This window comes from Periophthalmus magnuspinnatus, chromosome 20, assembly GCF_009829125.3.
Source record: "Periophthalmus magnuspinnatus isolate fPerMag1 chromosome 20, fPerMag1.2.pri, whole genome shotgun sequence".
Lineage (NCBI taxonomy): Eukaryota > Metazoa > Chordata > Actinopteri > Gobiiformes > Gobiidae > Periophthalmus > Periophthalmus magnuspinnatus.
Window position 1 is genome coordinate 2,906,398 of NC_047145.1, and position 16,660 is coordinate 2,923,057.

General features: G+C 37.1%; 1 protein-coding gene across 2 annotated transcripts in view; it reads right to left on the reverse strand.

Annotated features, from left to right (window-relative positions):
* sh3kbp1 (SH3-domain kinase binding protein 1) overlaps window positions 1-16,660 on the reverse strand; it is a 65,112-nt gene that overhangs the window by 34,027 nt on the left and 14,425 nt on the right. For both annotated transcript variants that reach the window (XM_055230096.1, XM_033986113.2), the window contains exon 2: window positions 9,723-9,880. In XM_055230096.1, the coding sequence (XP_055086071.1) occupies window positions 9,723-9,880 (158 nt within the window). The remainder of the gene's footprint in view (window positions 1-9,722; window positions 9,881-16,660) is intronic.

The following is a 16,660-nucleotide window of genomic DNA, read 5'->3' on the forward strand; positions in this document are numbered from 1 at the left end:
GAAGAGAAAAACCAGAGAGGAGCCAGAACAGAAAGGAGAAAGACTAGAGAGAAGCCGAGAGGAGCCAGACTAGAAAGGAGCTAGGCCAAGAGGAGCCAGACTAGAAAGGAACCGGACCAAGAGGAGCCGGGCAAGAGAGGAGCCAGACCAGAAAGGAGCCGGGCTGAGAGAGGCTAAGAGGGTGTTAACTGGACCATTTCTGTTTAAAAATAATAACTTGTGATTTTTGTTTGCATATTTTGCTTGAATGCTGTTTTGGTACTCACTTCAGGACAGATGGAACTAGCTTATGCTTTGGAAACAACATTGATGCTCACAGATAATGTTGATTTATAACAAAAAATACAACATATTTTTGAGCAACATGGGCCAGCTTTATCTAAAACAGAACATATCATATCAGCATAATACAAGTGGCCAGGGGATTGTGATTAGGCAGAATTTAAAGTCAGATGCCCTCCCTGCCGCAACCAGTATTATTAGCAGTGGTTGTACATGTTTTGCAAATTATACATGTATTGGTGTCTTTTAGTAAGTACAATATGATTTTGAACCGTCAATGAGGAACATGTGAAACTATGTGTGCGTTCACATTTGTACATACATTACATCAAAAGTCATCAGACCTATACACTGGGCTCAAACCAGGACAAGCGTGTACACACCCTCTGTCTGGGGTACTCTCATGCAGTTATTTCTACATTGTTCTCAACAATCTCCACCCTCTTTATGGGTCTGAGAATCTTAGCAAACAATGTGCCTGACTGGATGAAAGCTGGTGTCCTCCCTAGCACTTGGTTCACTAATTGCTCTCACCCATGAAATACTTTGCAAAATACATATGTTTTGTCATTTTGTTTCAATTATCGGCATCTAAAAAACAATGCGTAATATAAAAAGACATTGATCTTAACCAGAAGAAACTCAAATCAAGTACAGACCATTTAATCAAGCAATACAAGTGTACCTGGTTTTGATCCACAGTTACACATAACACAGAGTCTACGGGCCTGTAACAGAATGGCACTCAGCTGTGGAGACATTCCTCGCAGCTCTGAAGATAATTCAATAGTGACACGAGGTTTGGCTGCTTCTTTTCCTGCAGGAAGTGACTTATTACTGCGAAATGACAAGCCATGCTCCAATACTTTCTGGATTTCTGACATTTTCTACCATCTTTCATCTCAAAACGTCACTACTATAATATAAATGCTTGTATATAAAATCTACCACAAACCCTATAATTCAAATCAGGCATGGATAATTAATTAATGAAACAGTGAAGTCATTAATATTAGTGGAAAATCCTTATATTATAAATGACTGTGTTGAAAAATAGGGAGAGAATCCTTACAAATGCTTATAAGTCATGTCAGGTACAAAGTAGGTTAATGCAGCTTTAATGTAGAACAGGAACAGAGGACACAGATTTTTCATTGGCTATTACACAGGATACTGCATATTTTATGTTTAAGCAAATGTGTGAACTGCAGTACTAGGGAAGACTTAAGTGACTGCGAAATGGGTTAACTGAAAATATAAATGAAATAGTGAAAAGTAAGTATTAAATAGAGCTGGGCAATAGTGAATTTCTATGTGTATTTGAATATCAAGGTTCATAAACATAGACAAGACAGACTCCAGTGCCATGTATTCTCACATAAGGCCACTAGATGCTATCTACGTTACTTCTGTCTGATTGTGTGCCAAATAGAAGACGACCAGAGACACAGATGAGCCTGAACAAAGACGATGGCACAGCAGGGGGGAGTGGGGAACAGGTTACACATCTGCCATCTACTGGTTAAAAATATTAAATAAACTGACAACAGATTGGTAGGTTTAAGAGATTTGATTTTGATTTGCTTCAGCAGTAGTGTGCCACAAACTCAAAAGTCAATATTCTCTCAGCGATACTATTTTGAAATGAACAAATATTTTATACTTTCTAGAAATGATTAATTGCAATTGTAATGTTTCACTTTCATGCAGCTAAAACCTGGATCAGTCTTCCTAAAGATGTGAGACAGGCCGCTACTTTGACATCATTTAAATCCAGGCTCAAAACTGTTCTGTTCTGTTTATCTTGAGTTGCGATATACAAATAACCTTGCCTTGCCTTGTTAATGTGACAGCTTAAATGATGTGGCTTAATGTGAGTGAGCATATACTTCTGAACTAAAATATATTTGTGTTTTAGATTCCTACTGTATCTTTCCTCATTGCACTATAAGACTGTAGTGCCTTGGTGGATGTCTTCGTATCATTTCGCAACCTCCTGCGTCCATTAAAACCTGCTAGACTCTTGTGGCACAGTAGCTAGACAGAGTTATGCATATTCATGGTGAGACAGTGAGAAAAATGCCTCTTTTATCTCTCAGAGCGGGCTGCCTACACAAAACTCTGCACAGTCCTATTCACCAGGCTGCGTTCCTTTGAGAGCTGCAGCTTACAGGCTGTTTGTGTTATAAGTGTCACTCCAACAATGCCAACTGCCAAGTGGTAATAATACAAATATTATTAAGAAACGGAGACCAATACAATGTGTTTGAAAACTGTGAAGAATGGAAGCAGGAGCTCGCTGTGCAATCAAGTTATTTGAAGTGTACAAGTATGTGGTCTTTGTGTGGCTTTTTGAAGTCATTGTTTAAAAAGTTACTTTACAAAAATGCTGCAGAACAAATATTACTCCATCCCTCCTTGATCAAAAACAATCAAGTATATTTTCATTAGTAATATCTAGGAGTTGGCATCAAAACAAAACATTTTTAATACGTTTTCAAAATGCTGAACTATCTATTTATGCAAATTAACTATGTTTCAATATATTTATTATTTATTTTTATCCTTGTTATCTTGGCCTCATCAGAGGTATAATACTCCCTACAACAGAAGCATAGCCAGACTGCACTGCACTGGAAAGGACAGCAGTATCACAGTGTGTTGAGGGTTCATGTCTCTAGATGCTGGGTTTTGTGCTGATGATAAATAAACTTCTCTTTCATTAGAACTACAGCATCATGCCTTTTCACTTCAACTCTGTGCTAGTTTATTCTACAACTGTTGCTGCCTCATTTTTTTTTTTTTATTGTAGAATAATGTCACCATCAGACATGCACCATTAGTGTTATTATAAATATCCACGAGGAAATCCCATACATGTTCAAACATTTATATCATGACAACCTGGGTTCATTATACAATTGAATGTATCCAACCACTTCACTCCATCAGCGTTTGAACAATAGATAGATAACAATACAGGTCTATATTGTGATGTCATTTGAAACTCGGGAAATCGCCTTCCAAAATTCTGCTCTGACATGAAAATAGCATTGGTTGAGCTATTGTTTGTTCTTGGTCTGCATGCTGCACTGAGTGTATTTGAGTGCAGTGGGTCCAAAGGGGAATGTGGAGTGCAAAGCTGTGACTGTTTTAAAGGAAGCCCACAGAAATGAAAGAGGAAGACGCCGTGATTCATCAGATGTGAACAGGAAACACCTGCAATATGTCTGCCACTGTTTACAGCCACTCAAAACTAAAACAAGGTCACACATGTGCAAAGTCAAAGTACAACTTAAACATCACAACTAATACACTGGGCCACTTTATTAACACACTTTTGCTTTCTATTGTTGATGTTACATTTAGGAGCACTTCTGGATCACCACCTGATGACATCATACAGTGGGTAGGGCAGTCACTGTTCAAGAATTTCCCTTACAGTAACTTTACGTGCGTCAGCAGTGTGGTGTGTGGTGCGTGTGTTATAGCACACAGGCCCAGAATAATACATGTACATGAGACTTTTCTTGAAAAATAGTGACATAAAACAACAGCCAGACATGAGTGACAGACACAAGTGCATGAGTCAGAAACAGCCACTTCTGTTCACTACATGTACTTTTAGAGACATGTTACAAGGATAAGTTCTTAAGTTATGTTATAACATTGTCCTGCCCTAAACTCATGTGGGAGTCAGTGGGAAGGAGAATGTGGACACTTGTCAGCTCAGCGGACAGAGTGCAGGTTATCTGAAACAAACTTCACATGTTTTTACTGCTGCTCAATGATTGCATCTGAGTGGACTCGAGCTCTTTGACTGAAGGGATGTGCTAATGTTTTGCTTTAGCACCAGCAGAGCTTTTCTTAAAGGGGTGGAAGCATCTTTTCCTCTCTCACCACTGTCCCCCGATACATATTCCCTGTGTCTCCACAGCTTAGAACTGCATAAACATGAAGTGGTTCATAGTTGAATAGCAAAATTACGTTGAGCATGTGTGTGAAGCCTCAGTATTGTCCAGTTTATGTGATTTCTAACTAGCACAGACCTCACACACCTCCTTTATTTCTGATAAAGAAACACCATTATTAAAGTCTCAAAAAGCCTTTTGGGAAATTCCAGAGCTGATTGTAATCTCCAGAGTACACCTCTCCATAATAGGGGGAGCACTGTCACTCTGTGAGCTTAGACTGGAGCCGCTGCTCCTCAACAAGTTCTTGGTGCTTCGTCAAGCAAAACAACTCATAACAAGTCATGAGATTACTTTGAACACACTGCACTGTCTGAAAGAATAATTCATTTTCTGGCAGGTTTTCTGGCTTCATATTCAGATGTTTATTAAGCACAACCTCATTATTCTCGCTTTCATTCTTGTCTTGCAAAATCAGTGAAATGTGTTCATTAGACCAAATTTCATGAGCCTGAGATAAACAATTATACTGGAGGTGCTGCTACAGTTACATTTAACCATCTGCATTGGGCCTCATTTTCTCACAAACCACTTAAGCACACACTTGGGATTTGTGGCTCAGTTCAGAGAGCGCTGCTTCATTGGTAAACATTGCTTTTTCTGCATCACATATTGCACACCCTTTGACCCTTTGCCTCCTATTCACACTGATAATGGAGCTTCCTCCATGCAGAACGCATTAGAAACACAAAACAAATCAGTCACTTTTAACACAGAAGCCGAGGCTTATAAACACCATCAAAATGCATTATTAGTGCTTGCAGAAAGTCGGAAATTAAAATTATTCATTCCTCTTATTGTGCTGGCATATGACCCATCTCTCACTGAACCCTTCATTCTTTTTATTCAACTTTTTATTTATTTATTTTAACTTTTTCCACCTTTTGTATAAAAACAACTCTGACTCTGCCACTTCTCACTACACTACTGTCACTTTATTTATCTCATTGTCCCTGTTGGGAATGCCCCATAAGCATAGGCCTGTACTTTGAGCATCCATTCATCATCGGTGATAGATTTTATGTCCTATTGTTTTGTTTTGTTATATTTAGCTCTGTGTAATCCTCATAACTATATATTTGTCAACCGAAGTACCACCACAGATCTGAACCAGGTCTAAACTAGGACTACCAGCTCTAGGACTAAACCATGACTTATATATTTCTTAATAGGGCCTTGCCAATAGAAAAACAACATGACACACAGGACAACAAACGTATCAGTTCAATAAAATATAATATTAAGTAACAGTTGCACAGTATGTCATGTATTGGCAGGCCCGTCGACACAAATTGTTTGGGGGGCAGATGTAAGGAGCCTCACGTGAGTCCCCCTCTCATAAAAACAAATAAAAAGAGGGTCCAATTCTGGGCCCCTAAGACAAGAGACCTCTTTGTCCCCCGTCGACTCTCCTACGTATAGGCCATATCTAACAGCTACATCTATACTCTAAAACCAACCTACCCCAACTCATACCATGCATTATTACACATAAAAAAAACATTGTAACAATTTTCTCAATGACTAAAATATCGTTTAATATGTTTATATATAGAGAAGTGAAATCTTACAGTTTCACATAATGCCGTGTATTTCCCTCATATATAAATAACATTGTAATATCCTCCAGCGGCCCCATCGGTGAGTTATCTCTTCAGCTGACAGTATGGGGCCGGGGGAAGCCTGTTTTAAATGCCATCACTTCCCCTTTGTGAACCTGCCATTCCCCACTACTTCCTGTACATTCTCAGCCTTCCCATGAGAGAAGTCTTGTGACACTGGAGTATTACTCACAATAGGTCCCTGTCTACCACTCACTGGCTCCATTGTGAATTGTGTATGGATGTGGGACAGTCACAATAACACATTTTGAGGTGTGAAATAAAGTAAACAATAATTTTGAAACCAATTACCGGTAGTATCATTTACACAATAACCTTCAAGGCACTGTACCCAATACTGTTCCATGTGGTTGAGTGAAATGTGTCTTAACCCTGTACAGATATATTGCATAAGCAGCTCTTGAGGTCAAAAGTTCTCTGTGTTCTGTCTTATAAAGCGTTTTACTCAGGAAGTGCGCGTTAGCATGCCAACTGTTGTTAGTTTTACTCCTCTCTGATCTCAGAAAGTAATGACAATCGCTTATAAACTCATCACGATGCTCTGAATGCTTAAGGTAAGTGTGGAATAACTTTGGACCTCTGCAAATTGTTTAAAATAGTTCTGTTTCTAGTTCTGTTTTCACATTTTAAAATCAGGTACAGCATATGATTATTAAAAATTCTAAATGTACAATGTTGTTGAAAACATAAGCTGCAAAATAAATAGCAGCATGAAACACTTTTGTTGTTAGTTTGTGTCTATAATGAGTCATAGAACTTATTTATTCAAACCTCTGCAGCTCAAATCTCATGGTAGTACAGAAAAATAACAAAACGTTCTGCACTAGTACAATGAAAAAGTACCCACGATAAACCCAAAAGTATTATTCCATCTCATTTATTGAACAATAAGTCGATGTAGTATCAGGTCGTACGGATGATATTGAAGGTCGATTTGAGTTTGAGTCTTACACACCAATATAGTGACTGTCAATGTGGAAGTAGACGATTGTGGGTTGGTGATATTAACACTTCCATTTTGAAAAAGAAAAGTTGCTAAAATGAAATACTGACTTATTCTTGTCATGAATAATAAATAAAACAAGCAGCAAAGTGTCGGCTGCAGTATTCGTGCTGCCAATCATATTCAGACTGTAATGACACTGCAAATATCCTGCCCTCTGCACACAGAAACAGACACTATACACATAAAGTCACATAATATCTGCTAAATAGAGTTGCACAATATTGGAATACAAATAACTGCGGTAGTTGTTTATGTTTCCATCCAAGGCTGCACATTTTGAACACGTCAAGCATTTTTTTTCTTATTAAAACATCTTAGCAATCCAGTATTCTCAAATGTTCATAATTCTCAAGGAGTTTAACATTTTCTGCAAATTGACTTAAAATAATTGCAATTACTTACTTGAAAAAAGTCCATCTATGCTTTGCGAACAGCTCTCTTTCCGCTTTAATGTGTATCGTCACATGTGCATAACACGATTTACCATATCCTGTTAATAAAGGTCTCACCCTGAACTGACCTATTGTGACATTTTGGAAACTGCCAAAGCAAAACTCACTGCATAATCCCCATTCTTCTCACTTAGCATTTACAGAGCAAAGTTCACATCACATGAACCTGGCTCAGCTGGTTTAAGGAGGATATTGCATCTTTTGACTCATAAGCTTCGAACTCCACCAATCATAGAAGAAAACCAAAACAGAAACTTCCTCATAACGGTTTTACACATTTGCAAACTGCGGTTAAACTACTTTAAGGCCACCGCATTGTCATTAATTATTGTTTTAAGATTAGTGTTGTCAAAAGTATCGAAACTCAGATACTAATCGACACTAAAACTATTATCAAAACTAGATACTTATTTGAGCATATCGATATCAATACTAAAAAAGCCACATTCATAGGACAGAAATGAACCTTTCCTGAATAGCTTTCATGATCTTGAGCTGTGTCAGAACAAATATAAGACACATAGACTAGTACACACCCATGGACCACTATGAACCTACTGGACACTGAGGGATTACACAGATATAACACACATGGGAATAGAAAAGTATTTAATAGTGTTTCACATTCTATAGTGTTTCTTTACTATAATCAGAATACATATTGAGAATGGAGTTTATTTCTTAGTATCAAAATCAAGTTTGATTTAAGTAGTATGAAAACAGAGAAATTTTAGTATCATGACAACACGATTTAAGATTAAGATTTAAGATTTGGTTCATATATTCTATAGGAAAAAATATCCCAGCAACTTTGGGTACATAAACATTTAATTGACATGTTATTTAGATTTCTCAAATCGCTTTACCTGGTGGGTTACATCAACCAGGCTAACCAACACATTACCAGATCAGTGCTAATTTAAGTTAGGTAGAGCTGAACAGGAATTGAACCCACAACCTTCATGCAAAGATGCAAGAACATGAACGCCTCTACATATGTCACCCCACTCGTTAAACTTAGTGGTAGTTATTTTCATTAGTATCAGAATGATCATATTATGTCTTTAAATAGATATAGGAGGAAATTGACAATAGAAGGTCGTGACATTTACAAATTATTTGTTTGTGTAGAGGAAGTCCCTCTGTCGCACGTGGCTGATCAAGAGTGATTTCCTGGTAACTTTTGATGATGTCATCCACAGAGACTAACGTGCTCATGATGTTTATGTGCTTCAGATTAAACTAATGCTGATGACAGCTAATTACAGATTCAAACAAACATGTGGAATAGAAGCAACAGAGTCACACAGTGTGCTAAAACTGCTATTCAGACAGTATGCTCCTTAGGTATTGCATTTTGTCCTCTTTACAAGCTAAAATTAAAATAAGGTATAATATAAACGTGCTCTCTATGGAACTTTTGTGGTGGCGTGTAAATCCCCTATGAAGATGTTCCACAGTAGTATATATATATATACACCCCCCCCACACACACACACACACACACACACACAATGAAATAAACAAAAAAATACATTTGTTGCACAGATAGCAGCACATAAAATAAACACAGCCAGTAGGGATTTTTCTATTATGGTATATTGGACCTTAAACCATATCGTGCATGTGTTCTGCTCTGGTGGTCGAGCCAGTTTCCTTTGGTTTGTGAAGAAAACCTCAAGTCAACCAACATGTCCTCTCCTGTAACCTTATTTCACTCTGAAACACGACATCATTCACATGTGACACTATCACTCAGACCTGGTTTACATCCTGATTTTATAGCTGAAAGGTTCTCTACCTAATTTTACCCCATACATTTAAGCTAAATGTGTCTTTCTTAACTACAGATATACAGTATTGTATAAGCAGCTTGAGGTCAAAATAAGTCCACTGCGTGTTGTCTGCATCACATTATAAAGTGTTTTATTGTCCAATAAACAGGAAGTGAATCATGATAGTTGTTATTGGTATTACTGTGAGGGCACAACTCTGCTCTGGTCTCTGAGAGTTGTGAAAAGTGCTTATAAACTCATTGTGAGAAATGTGTTGTTGGAATGCATAAGGTAAGTGAGGAATAACTCTTTAAAATAAACCAGTTCTGTTTTTCACATTTTAAGTAAGAATCAGGTACAGCATCTTTAAAGGTGTGCAGTATGACTTTTCTCTCTGCATTTATCTACCTTGCGTTTATTTCTTTACTAGTGTATTTATTGCTCAAAAATATGGAACAAACATTTATGTTTTTCTGCAAACAAGGTCACCTCTACCACTATCATGCACAGAAATCTTCAGTCTCTATCTCTACAACTCCTGGACTTGTTGCATGTTTTCCAGAGCATAGCGTATGTGTGTGAGTGTATAAAGGTGCACATAAGTGATTACTGACCCGTACAAAGTTGTCCGGAAACAGCCCCCTGCGCCCGTGGAGCTCGCCCTCCCACCAGCCCCCATCGTCCCTGCGGATGTTCACGATGATGTCGCCCACACTCAGGCTCAGCTCGTCATCCTGCTGCGCCTCATAGTCAAACTCCACCACGGCCTCCACTGTGAATAAAACAAGAGGGAAAAGGTACGTTAGAGCAAAGACAGAAACAGTCTTATGTCGGGAATAAAAAAGTCAAAGTGATATTTTGTTGGTACATATATAGCAATTTTGATGTGTGTTTCCAAATTAGGTTTCAATTTAAGGTACACATTTTAAACATGTTCAAATTTAAGACAGGGCTGGAATATGACCTGATAAACTAAAGTAAAATCCACTGAAAAATACGCTAAGGAGAAAGGTCATTTAAAGTTACAGCTAGACCTGTCACAATAATTACTACATCTTACACGATTTATACTTCAATATATATTAGATGGAACAATAGTTTTTTGGGGTCAACATTTATCATGAGTACTGTTTCTTTGTATTAGTTGCGAATGTTTTGTACTTTTCTGAAGCTTTGAGCAGTAGAGAGCCGTAGAATAAATAATTTATCTTAATTTACTTAATGGTATTAAGTGTTTCATATATCTATTGCACCCCATGTTGAATAATACTGCACATATAGAAGAGTTTTGTGGGGAAAATCCTGCTTTAAAGTGATGGAGTCAGTGGCATAATGGTTTTTAATATTATCCTTTATTATCTATATTTTCCCGCAATATATCGTACTTAAAAATTTTGTTATCATGACAGGCCTAATTAAAGCAAATTTGCACAAACTCAGAAAAATTTGATTCTGACAGATATTGCGAGTGTGATTAGATTTGCCAATATCAATACTTGAGCTGTGAGTATCTGCAGATATCAGCTGATACCAGTGCAGAGACTCAAAATTAACATTTATTTCTTTAAAACAGACTTGGCTCGATGCACAGCAGGACGCTAGCTAGCTTGCTGTGTCTCAAAGCTTATGCTAACTTTTATTAAAGGTGTGAAATATAAAATAACCAACCTATTAAAACTCAAATTAATTAAAATAAGGACTACCAGATTGTTTTTAAATGTAGAATACTTCAGTTTGTGGTGTTGTATTAATATTTATGCTTCAAAATTAGCATTAGCGCAGTCCTCTGGTGAAGTATTCGTTTTATTTTTGTCGTTTTTAACATGTTGTCAGTGACATCCCCCCTCAGCTCTCTGTCCACTGCCTCATCTTTAAATATTTATTCATTTTAGCTTGACTCTGCAAAAAACCCACAGAGATAAAATTGGACAGGAAGTAGTGACGCTAACAGTGAGGTTGCCGGGCGTAATTGTGCACAGTCTATTAACAAAATGGATCTTACTGTAGTATTATTATTTGTTCTTCAACTAACTACAGATCAGCTTTGTGTAAAAGTTCAAACAATGATTTTCTTGGTCAAAATCTGCCGGTAAATCATCTTAATACATCATTTTCTAGGACCAAACGGGTATCAGCTTAACCCATATCTTGGAACCGCTCCCTGAAGCAGCAATTTTTCTGGTACATTCTCAGATAAGATATTTATTTGCCTGCCAACCACAAATATATTCCTTCTGTACCAAAACAGTTGTCTTGGACGATAGTTTATTCTACAACTTTCAATGAATCGATGGTTGTCAAAGCGGAGGAACCACTTAGCGAAAAACCACCCTATTTGTAGCGTATCAAAACAGACACGACGGTCTACTTCACAAATAAGGATTGCAAAGAAGATGATTCCTTACATAACATCACTCACGCTCCACTTTAAACCTTTGAGGCCTGAAACTTCAAACCGCCAGCTAATATTTAGAGAAAATAACAGGGCACCTTTCTTCTTCTCCCTGTCTATTCCTCTATCAACATTGCACAAACATCACATGACGCGTTTCCACAGACGGTAATGCCTGTAAAAATGCTACCAATGTGTCACTTTCCTCACAGTGTATCAGAGCACAGGGGAACTGAGGTTTAATCCTGCTTTGAAATGTTCAGGGAAATAGCAATGACTCAGAAACCAATGGCCACTTCCCAAAAGCATAAATTGTATCCTGCATAATTTATAAAGGGTAATGAAAGTAAAATGTTTAATGAATTGTGATATTGATTTTGCAGTGAAAAAACAATTGTGTTCAAATGATGTATTGGGCAATTACAAGGTTGACATAGGCCTGTCCTGCACCAAAGCCTCTAGTTTATGCTCATTAATTTGATATAAAAAGGGATATTGTGTTATGAATGTTTGTGAGACAAACAAATACAAAAGATTTCTGAAGGTTCTTTTTGTTCTTGACTTGTAAAAGAATACAACAGTTTGTTGTGAGTCAAGGTCCCGATTTCTAAGTAACAGAAGGGAATAAGTCTGTTGATTTTTTAAGTATATTGAAGACAGTTTTGTAAGTGCAGTTTTCCTGTGATTGTGAAGTTCAAGGTGCAGTTTGATGTTTACTCTAGCAGTTTTTTAAAGGTGCCCAATCTAACCTGGTCTGTCACTTGATTGTCTCCATGGAGATGATATGTCTGGAATGCTGAATAATAAGCTTTAAACCTGCATGTTTTTATTGATAAATACATTGACATACATGTATTATGACATTTAACTTGGCCTGGAATTGAATCATCATCTACTTGTCTCCATGGAGATAGCCAAGTTTAATGCCATAATGTGAAACAATCTAAGCAAAGCAACATCTCAATGGACACAAGTGCATTAATAACTGCAATAACTACAGTTGAGTATAGCAAAAGTCTGGCAAAGGAAACATAATTTGAAGAATGAAATTCTGACAATAATAAAGTAATGAGTTGTTTGAGTCCAAAAAACAGAATATATTCTTCCAGTTTCTAAACCAAACCAAATATAAGGTAATGTAAAGATTAATCAAATGCACTACACTAAAGCCCACACACACTTACTTTAATAAACCAGTAGGACTAAAAGATATCACCAATTTATGTAAATGCATTTTGTATTCTTACAACAAACTATTTTGATCAATTTATGCAATGCCAAGCCGCTTCTTCAGTTCTAGAGTTCTTCTGTTCACCACAACTGAAGAAGCTGCGAAACGTCTTCACTCCTACAACTTTACGTCCAGTTGACAGATTTTACTTTTGGCTTTTACCATGGATCAGACCTGGACGACTGAGGGATTACACAGACTCTACAAATGTAATGCTACCCAATCAGAAGAACTATATTTCCAGCTACTACAAATAAATATCTTGGCTCCTTATTAGGGTTGTCAGAAGTATCGAAAAACAGCTATTAACAGATACTAAAACTGGTATCGAAACAAGATACTCATTTGAGCAGGTATCGATACTAAAAAAGTCACATTCACAGGACAGAAATGAACCTTTCCTGAATATCTTTAGAATGATCTTGAGCTGTATGAGCTGTATAAAGAAGTGGACTAGCAGGTTAGTGATGTCCATTTATATGACTGTATCAGAACAAGTATAAGGCACTATGAACCTACTGGACACTGAGGGAGTACACAGATATAAGGACACATGGGAATATAAAAGAAAGTACTACCATTCAATGTTGAAAATCATATTCTATCATCTAAGAAAGAGTGTTTGTAATTGTCGTTGTGATATCAGAATCTGTACCGAGTGTCAAATCAACTCGAGTTTGAAAACAATGCTCCATATACAACCTCTTACTTGTATCTCGGTACTGTGTGAATGTCATATATACTATCTCTCCAAGGTCATCACACACTCTCATTTTATGCGGCTCCATCTCACGCTTAGTTAAGATGCACACACAGTTAATCTGGCATTAGGGGTTCAGTGGAGACATGACTGGAAGGCGTTAAAATATAAACCAGCTGAGCAAGCAGTGCCAACGCTCCACTTCAGATGGAGAGGATGTGATACTGGCGAGAGATGACTCAAAAGTATTTATACGTGACAATATGTTTAACTGCCTGGAGTTTATTCATAATCTGTAATTCACATGTTCAGATATGATTTGATTATATAGTTTGTGGGAATAATTTCAGCCAGTTCAAATAAAGAGGATTCTTGCTGAAGAGTGCACTGCAGCAAAAAAAAATAAAAAATAAAAAATTATAAAAAATGGCTGAGTTGGGTCTAAAATATTGTCTTGATTTGATAAGGATTGATGGTTTATTCTGAACATGTGTGACTGTCCAAATATTTCCAAAAGTTATAATGGTTTTATTCCAAGCACAATTCAGATCAGACTGTGTGGATTTTAAGATTTAAGATGGCGATTACTACACTGCGGAAACACTTTTTTTTGTTAAACATCCTTTTCTTGCTATATTTAAAACAAAATTAGTTCCAGTGGTTTAAAACAATTCCACTTGAATTGAAGTGAACTGAAGGATAACTTACTTACTTTAGTTGGAAATATTGCCACAAGGAGAATATAGGAGCATAAAATGTATGTTTTTGTCTCATCAAAGCGTAACAAGTAATTTAAAATCACATCTTCAGATGAATGGATGTGACACCTAAGGAAATTGAAACCACAGCACTAGGGGCGGTGCCAGACATTTTTGGTCTGAGGAGCTAAGCGGGTGCTAAAGTTTTCAATGTGGGTGCTCATTTATATAGAACTTATTAATATAGAGATGTTTAAACACTATAAAAGCTAATATGGTTTTTTTTTAATTTATTTATTTTTATTGCAATCTCATTTTGAACAACATCTCTACTCATGGGTTTTACAATTATATACAAAATTTATGCTTGTTGTTATGGCTATTAACAATTAAAAACAAAGTACAGTGGTTCCTCGTTTATCGCGGGGGTTACGTTCTAAAAATAACCCGCAATAGGCGAAATCCGTGAAGTATCAGCTTTATTTTTTTACAATTATTCTCTATGTTTTGCAGCTGTAAAACCCCTCACCACACACTTTATACACTTTTCTCACACAGGTATTAACATTTTCTCACATTTCTCTCTTGTTTAATTAATTAATAGTGACTCAAGAGTATTTTACATTTCCTCTGACCTTGCCTCTTCGTTCTGGCGCCGCTCTGCTGTAGTGTCGATCAAACATTTATGTAAATTTGTCTGAACACATTCTGTACTGTACAGGAGACACGGCACGGAGGAGACTGATGGACGATGATCTACAGTCCCTTAACCAATCAGGACGCAGAACACAATGTGCGTTCATACACTGTAAAAAGCATGTAAAATTGCACCAAAAAAGCTGAGAAACAGTGAGACCGCAAAAAGGTGAACCGCGATATAGTGAGGGACAACTGTATACTATATTTTGAATGAGAAAAAGTCAAAAAGTTGCATAGATCTGAGTTGTAGAAGGTTGAACACATAACTTGTATGACTCATTATTGATACAAACTCACTAAAGTGTTGCATTCTGTTATGTATTTACTGCAGCTCATATTTTTAACAATATTGTACATTTAAAATACTTTTTGGTGGATAATTCAGCTTCATGATTTGGTTTGAATATAATCGTTTATCGTCTATATATAGTTGGACAAAAGTTAATACTGAAACTGAAGAGGAGTCTGCATACCACAGTTTGAGAAGCACTACTCTAGATAAACATAGCTTTTTTGCAGAGTGGGAGTGAGAGACGTGGCACTACTGCTCGCTCAGATCTTGGAGAAGATGTACTGGTGTCTATGGCCTGATGTAGTGCAGTACAGTTACAGTGTGGAGGAGGAGGGGGAGTGCGCTGAGTTGATTTGTTGTGGCATTTTTCGTGCAAATCGCGTCAGTCTCACTTTGAGACATGGTGGGGGAGAGAGGACCTACGCATGGGTTTCAGCTTCCTGCTATAGGCGTTTTGAGGACTCTTTCTCACTCAAAAGCTATTAATATTTTTATGTTTTTAAATTGTTAATCACTATAGCAACAGTAACATTAATTAACCATTTCTGAGAACAGCTGTGAGATTCTGGAGCTAAAACAGTGTCTGATTTAAATATACATCAAAATATTATATATATCTATGTCACCATTACAGAATAACTTGCAATATTTAATAATTATCGCTTGCTTATTTTAATATACTTACGTGCAGTGAAATTAAAGGTACACTATGCAACTTTTCCAGTGAAGGAATTCCCAACCCCATCTGCTTGTCTCCATAGTGATGTTGCCGGAAAGGTTCTACAGTATTAGACATTAAACTTAACTGCCTCAATGGGGACAAGCAGATCATGCCATCAGGCCATTTCAGATCTGTGGAGAGGCGACGCCGCTCACAGTAACAATACAAGTTTTCAAGTTATTTTTGAGCAACTGAATAAATTATAGATAGGCATAATGTCCTACTCTGAAACATTCCAGGCAAAATGATAACACCTTCATGGAGCAAGCTTTTGGTAGATCCTCCAGCAGAAAAGTTACATAGTGCACCTTTAAAGAACACTCACTAGACACTTAACAAGTCCAACTTAACACTAAAAAAACAGGACCGACACGTTACAAATGACATTATATTATGCGGCTCTAATGGTAGAAATAAATATGGCAGTGTAAATAAATGAAAATATTGAACAAGTGTTTTATTCGCACTAAAAGTTAATATTTGTGACATCTTTTACAGTACACATAAGATCACGACGCAGCTTGTGGCTTGGTACTCGACACCAGCGCTAGAGGTGTTGAACGTTATAATGTGAAACGCTGAGATAAAGCCAAATGTGCTGCAAACAGGAACTGTAACTGCTGCGAAAATGTCACTTCAAACTGAATAGGCCTGAGCGTAACTGAACGGGTCAATAAATAATAATAATAATATAACCACAGTGGAGTTTTGCCACTGTAAAGCTAACAACAAATAGAAAGCCAAGGCACTTCCTGATTATCAGACAATAAAACACTTTATAGTGATCGCTCACCCCACGATTACGGAACAAAATTTCCC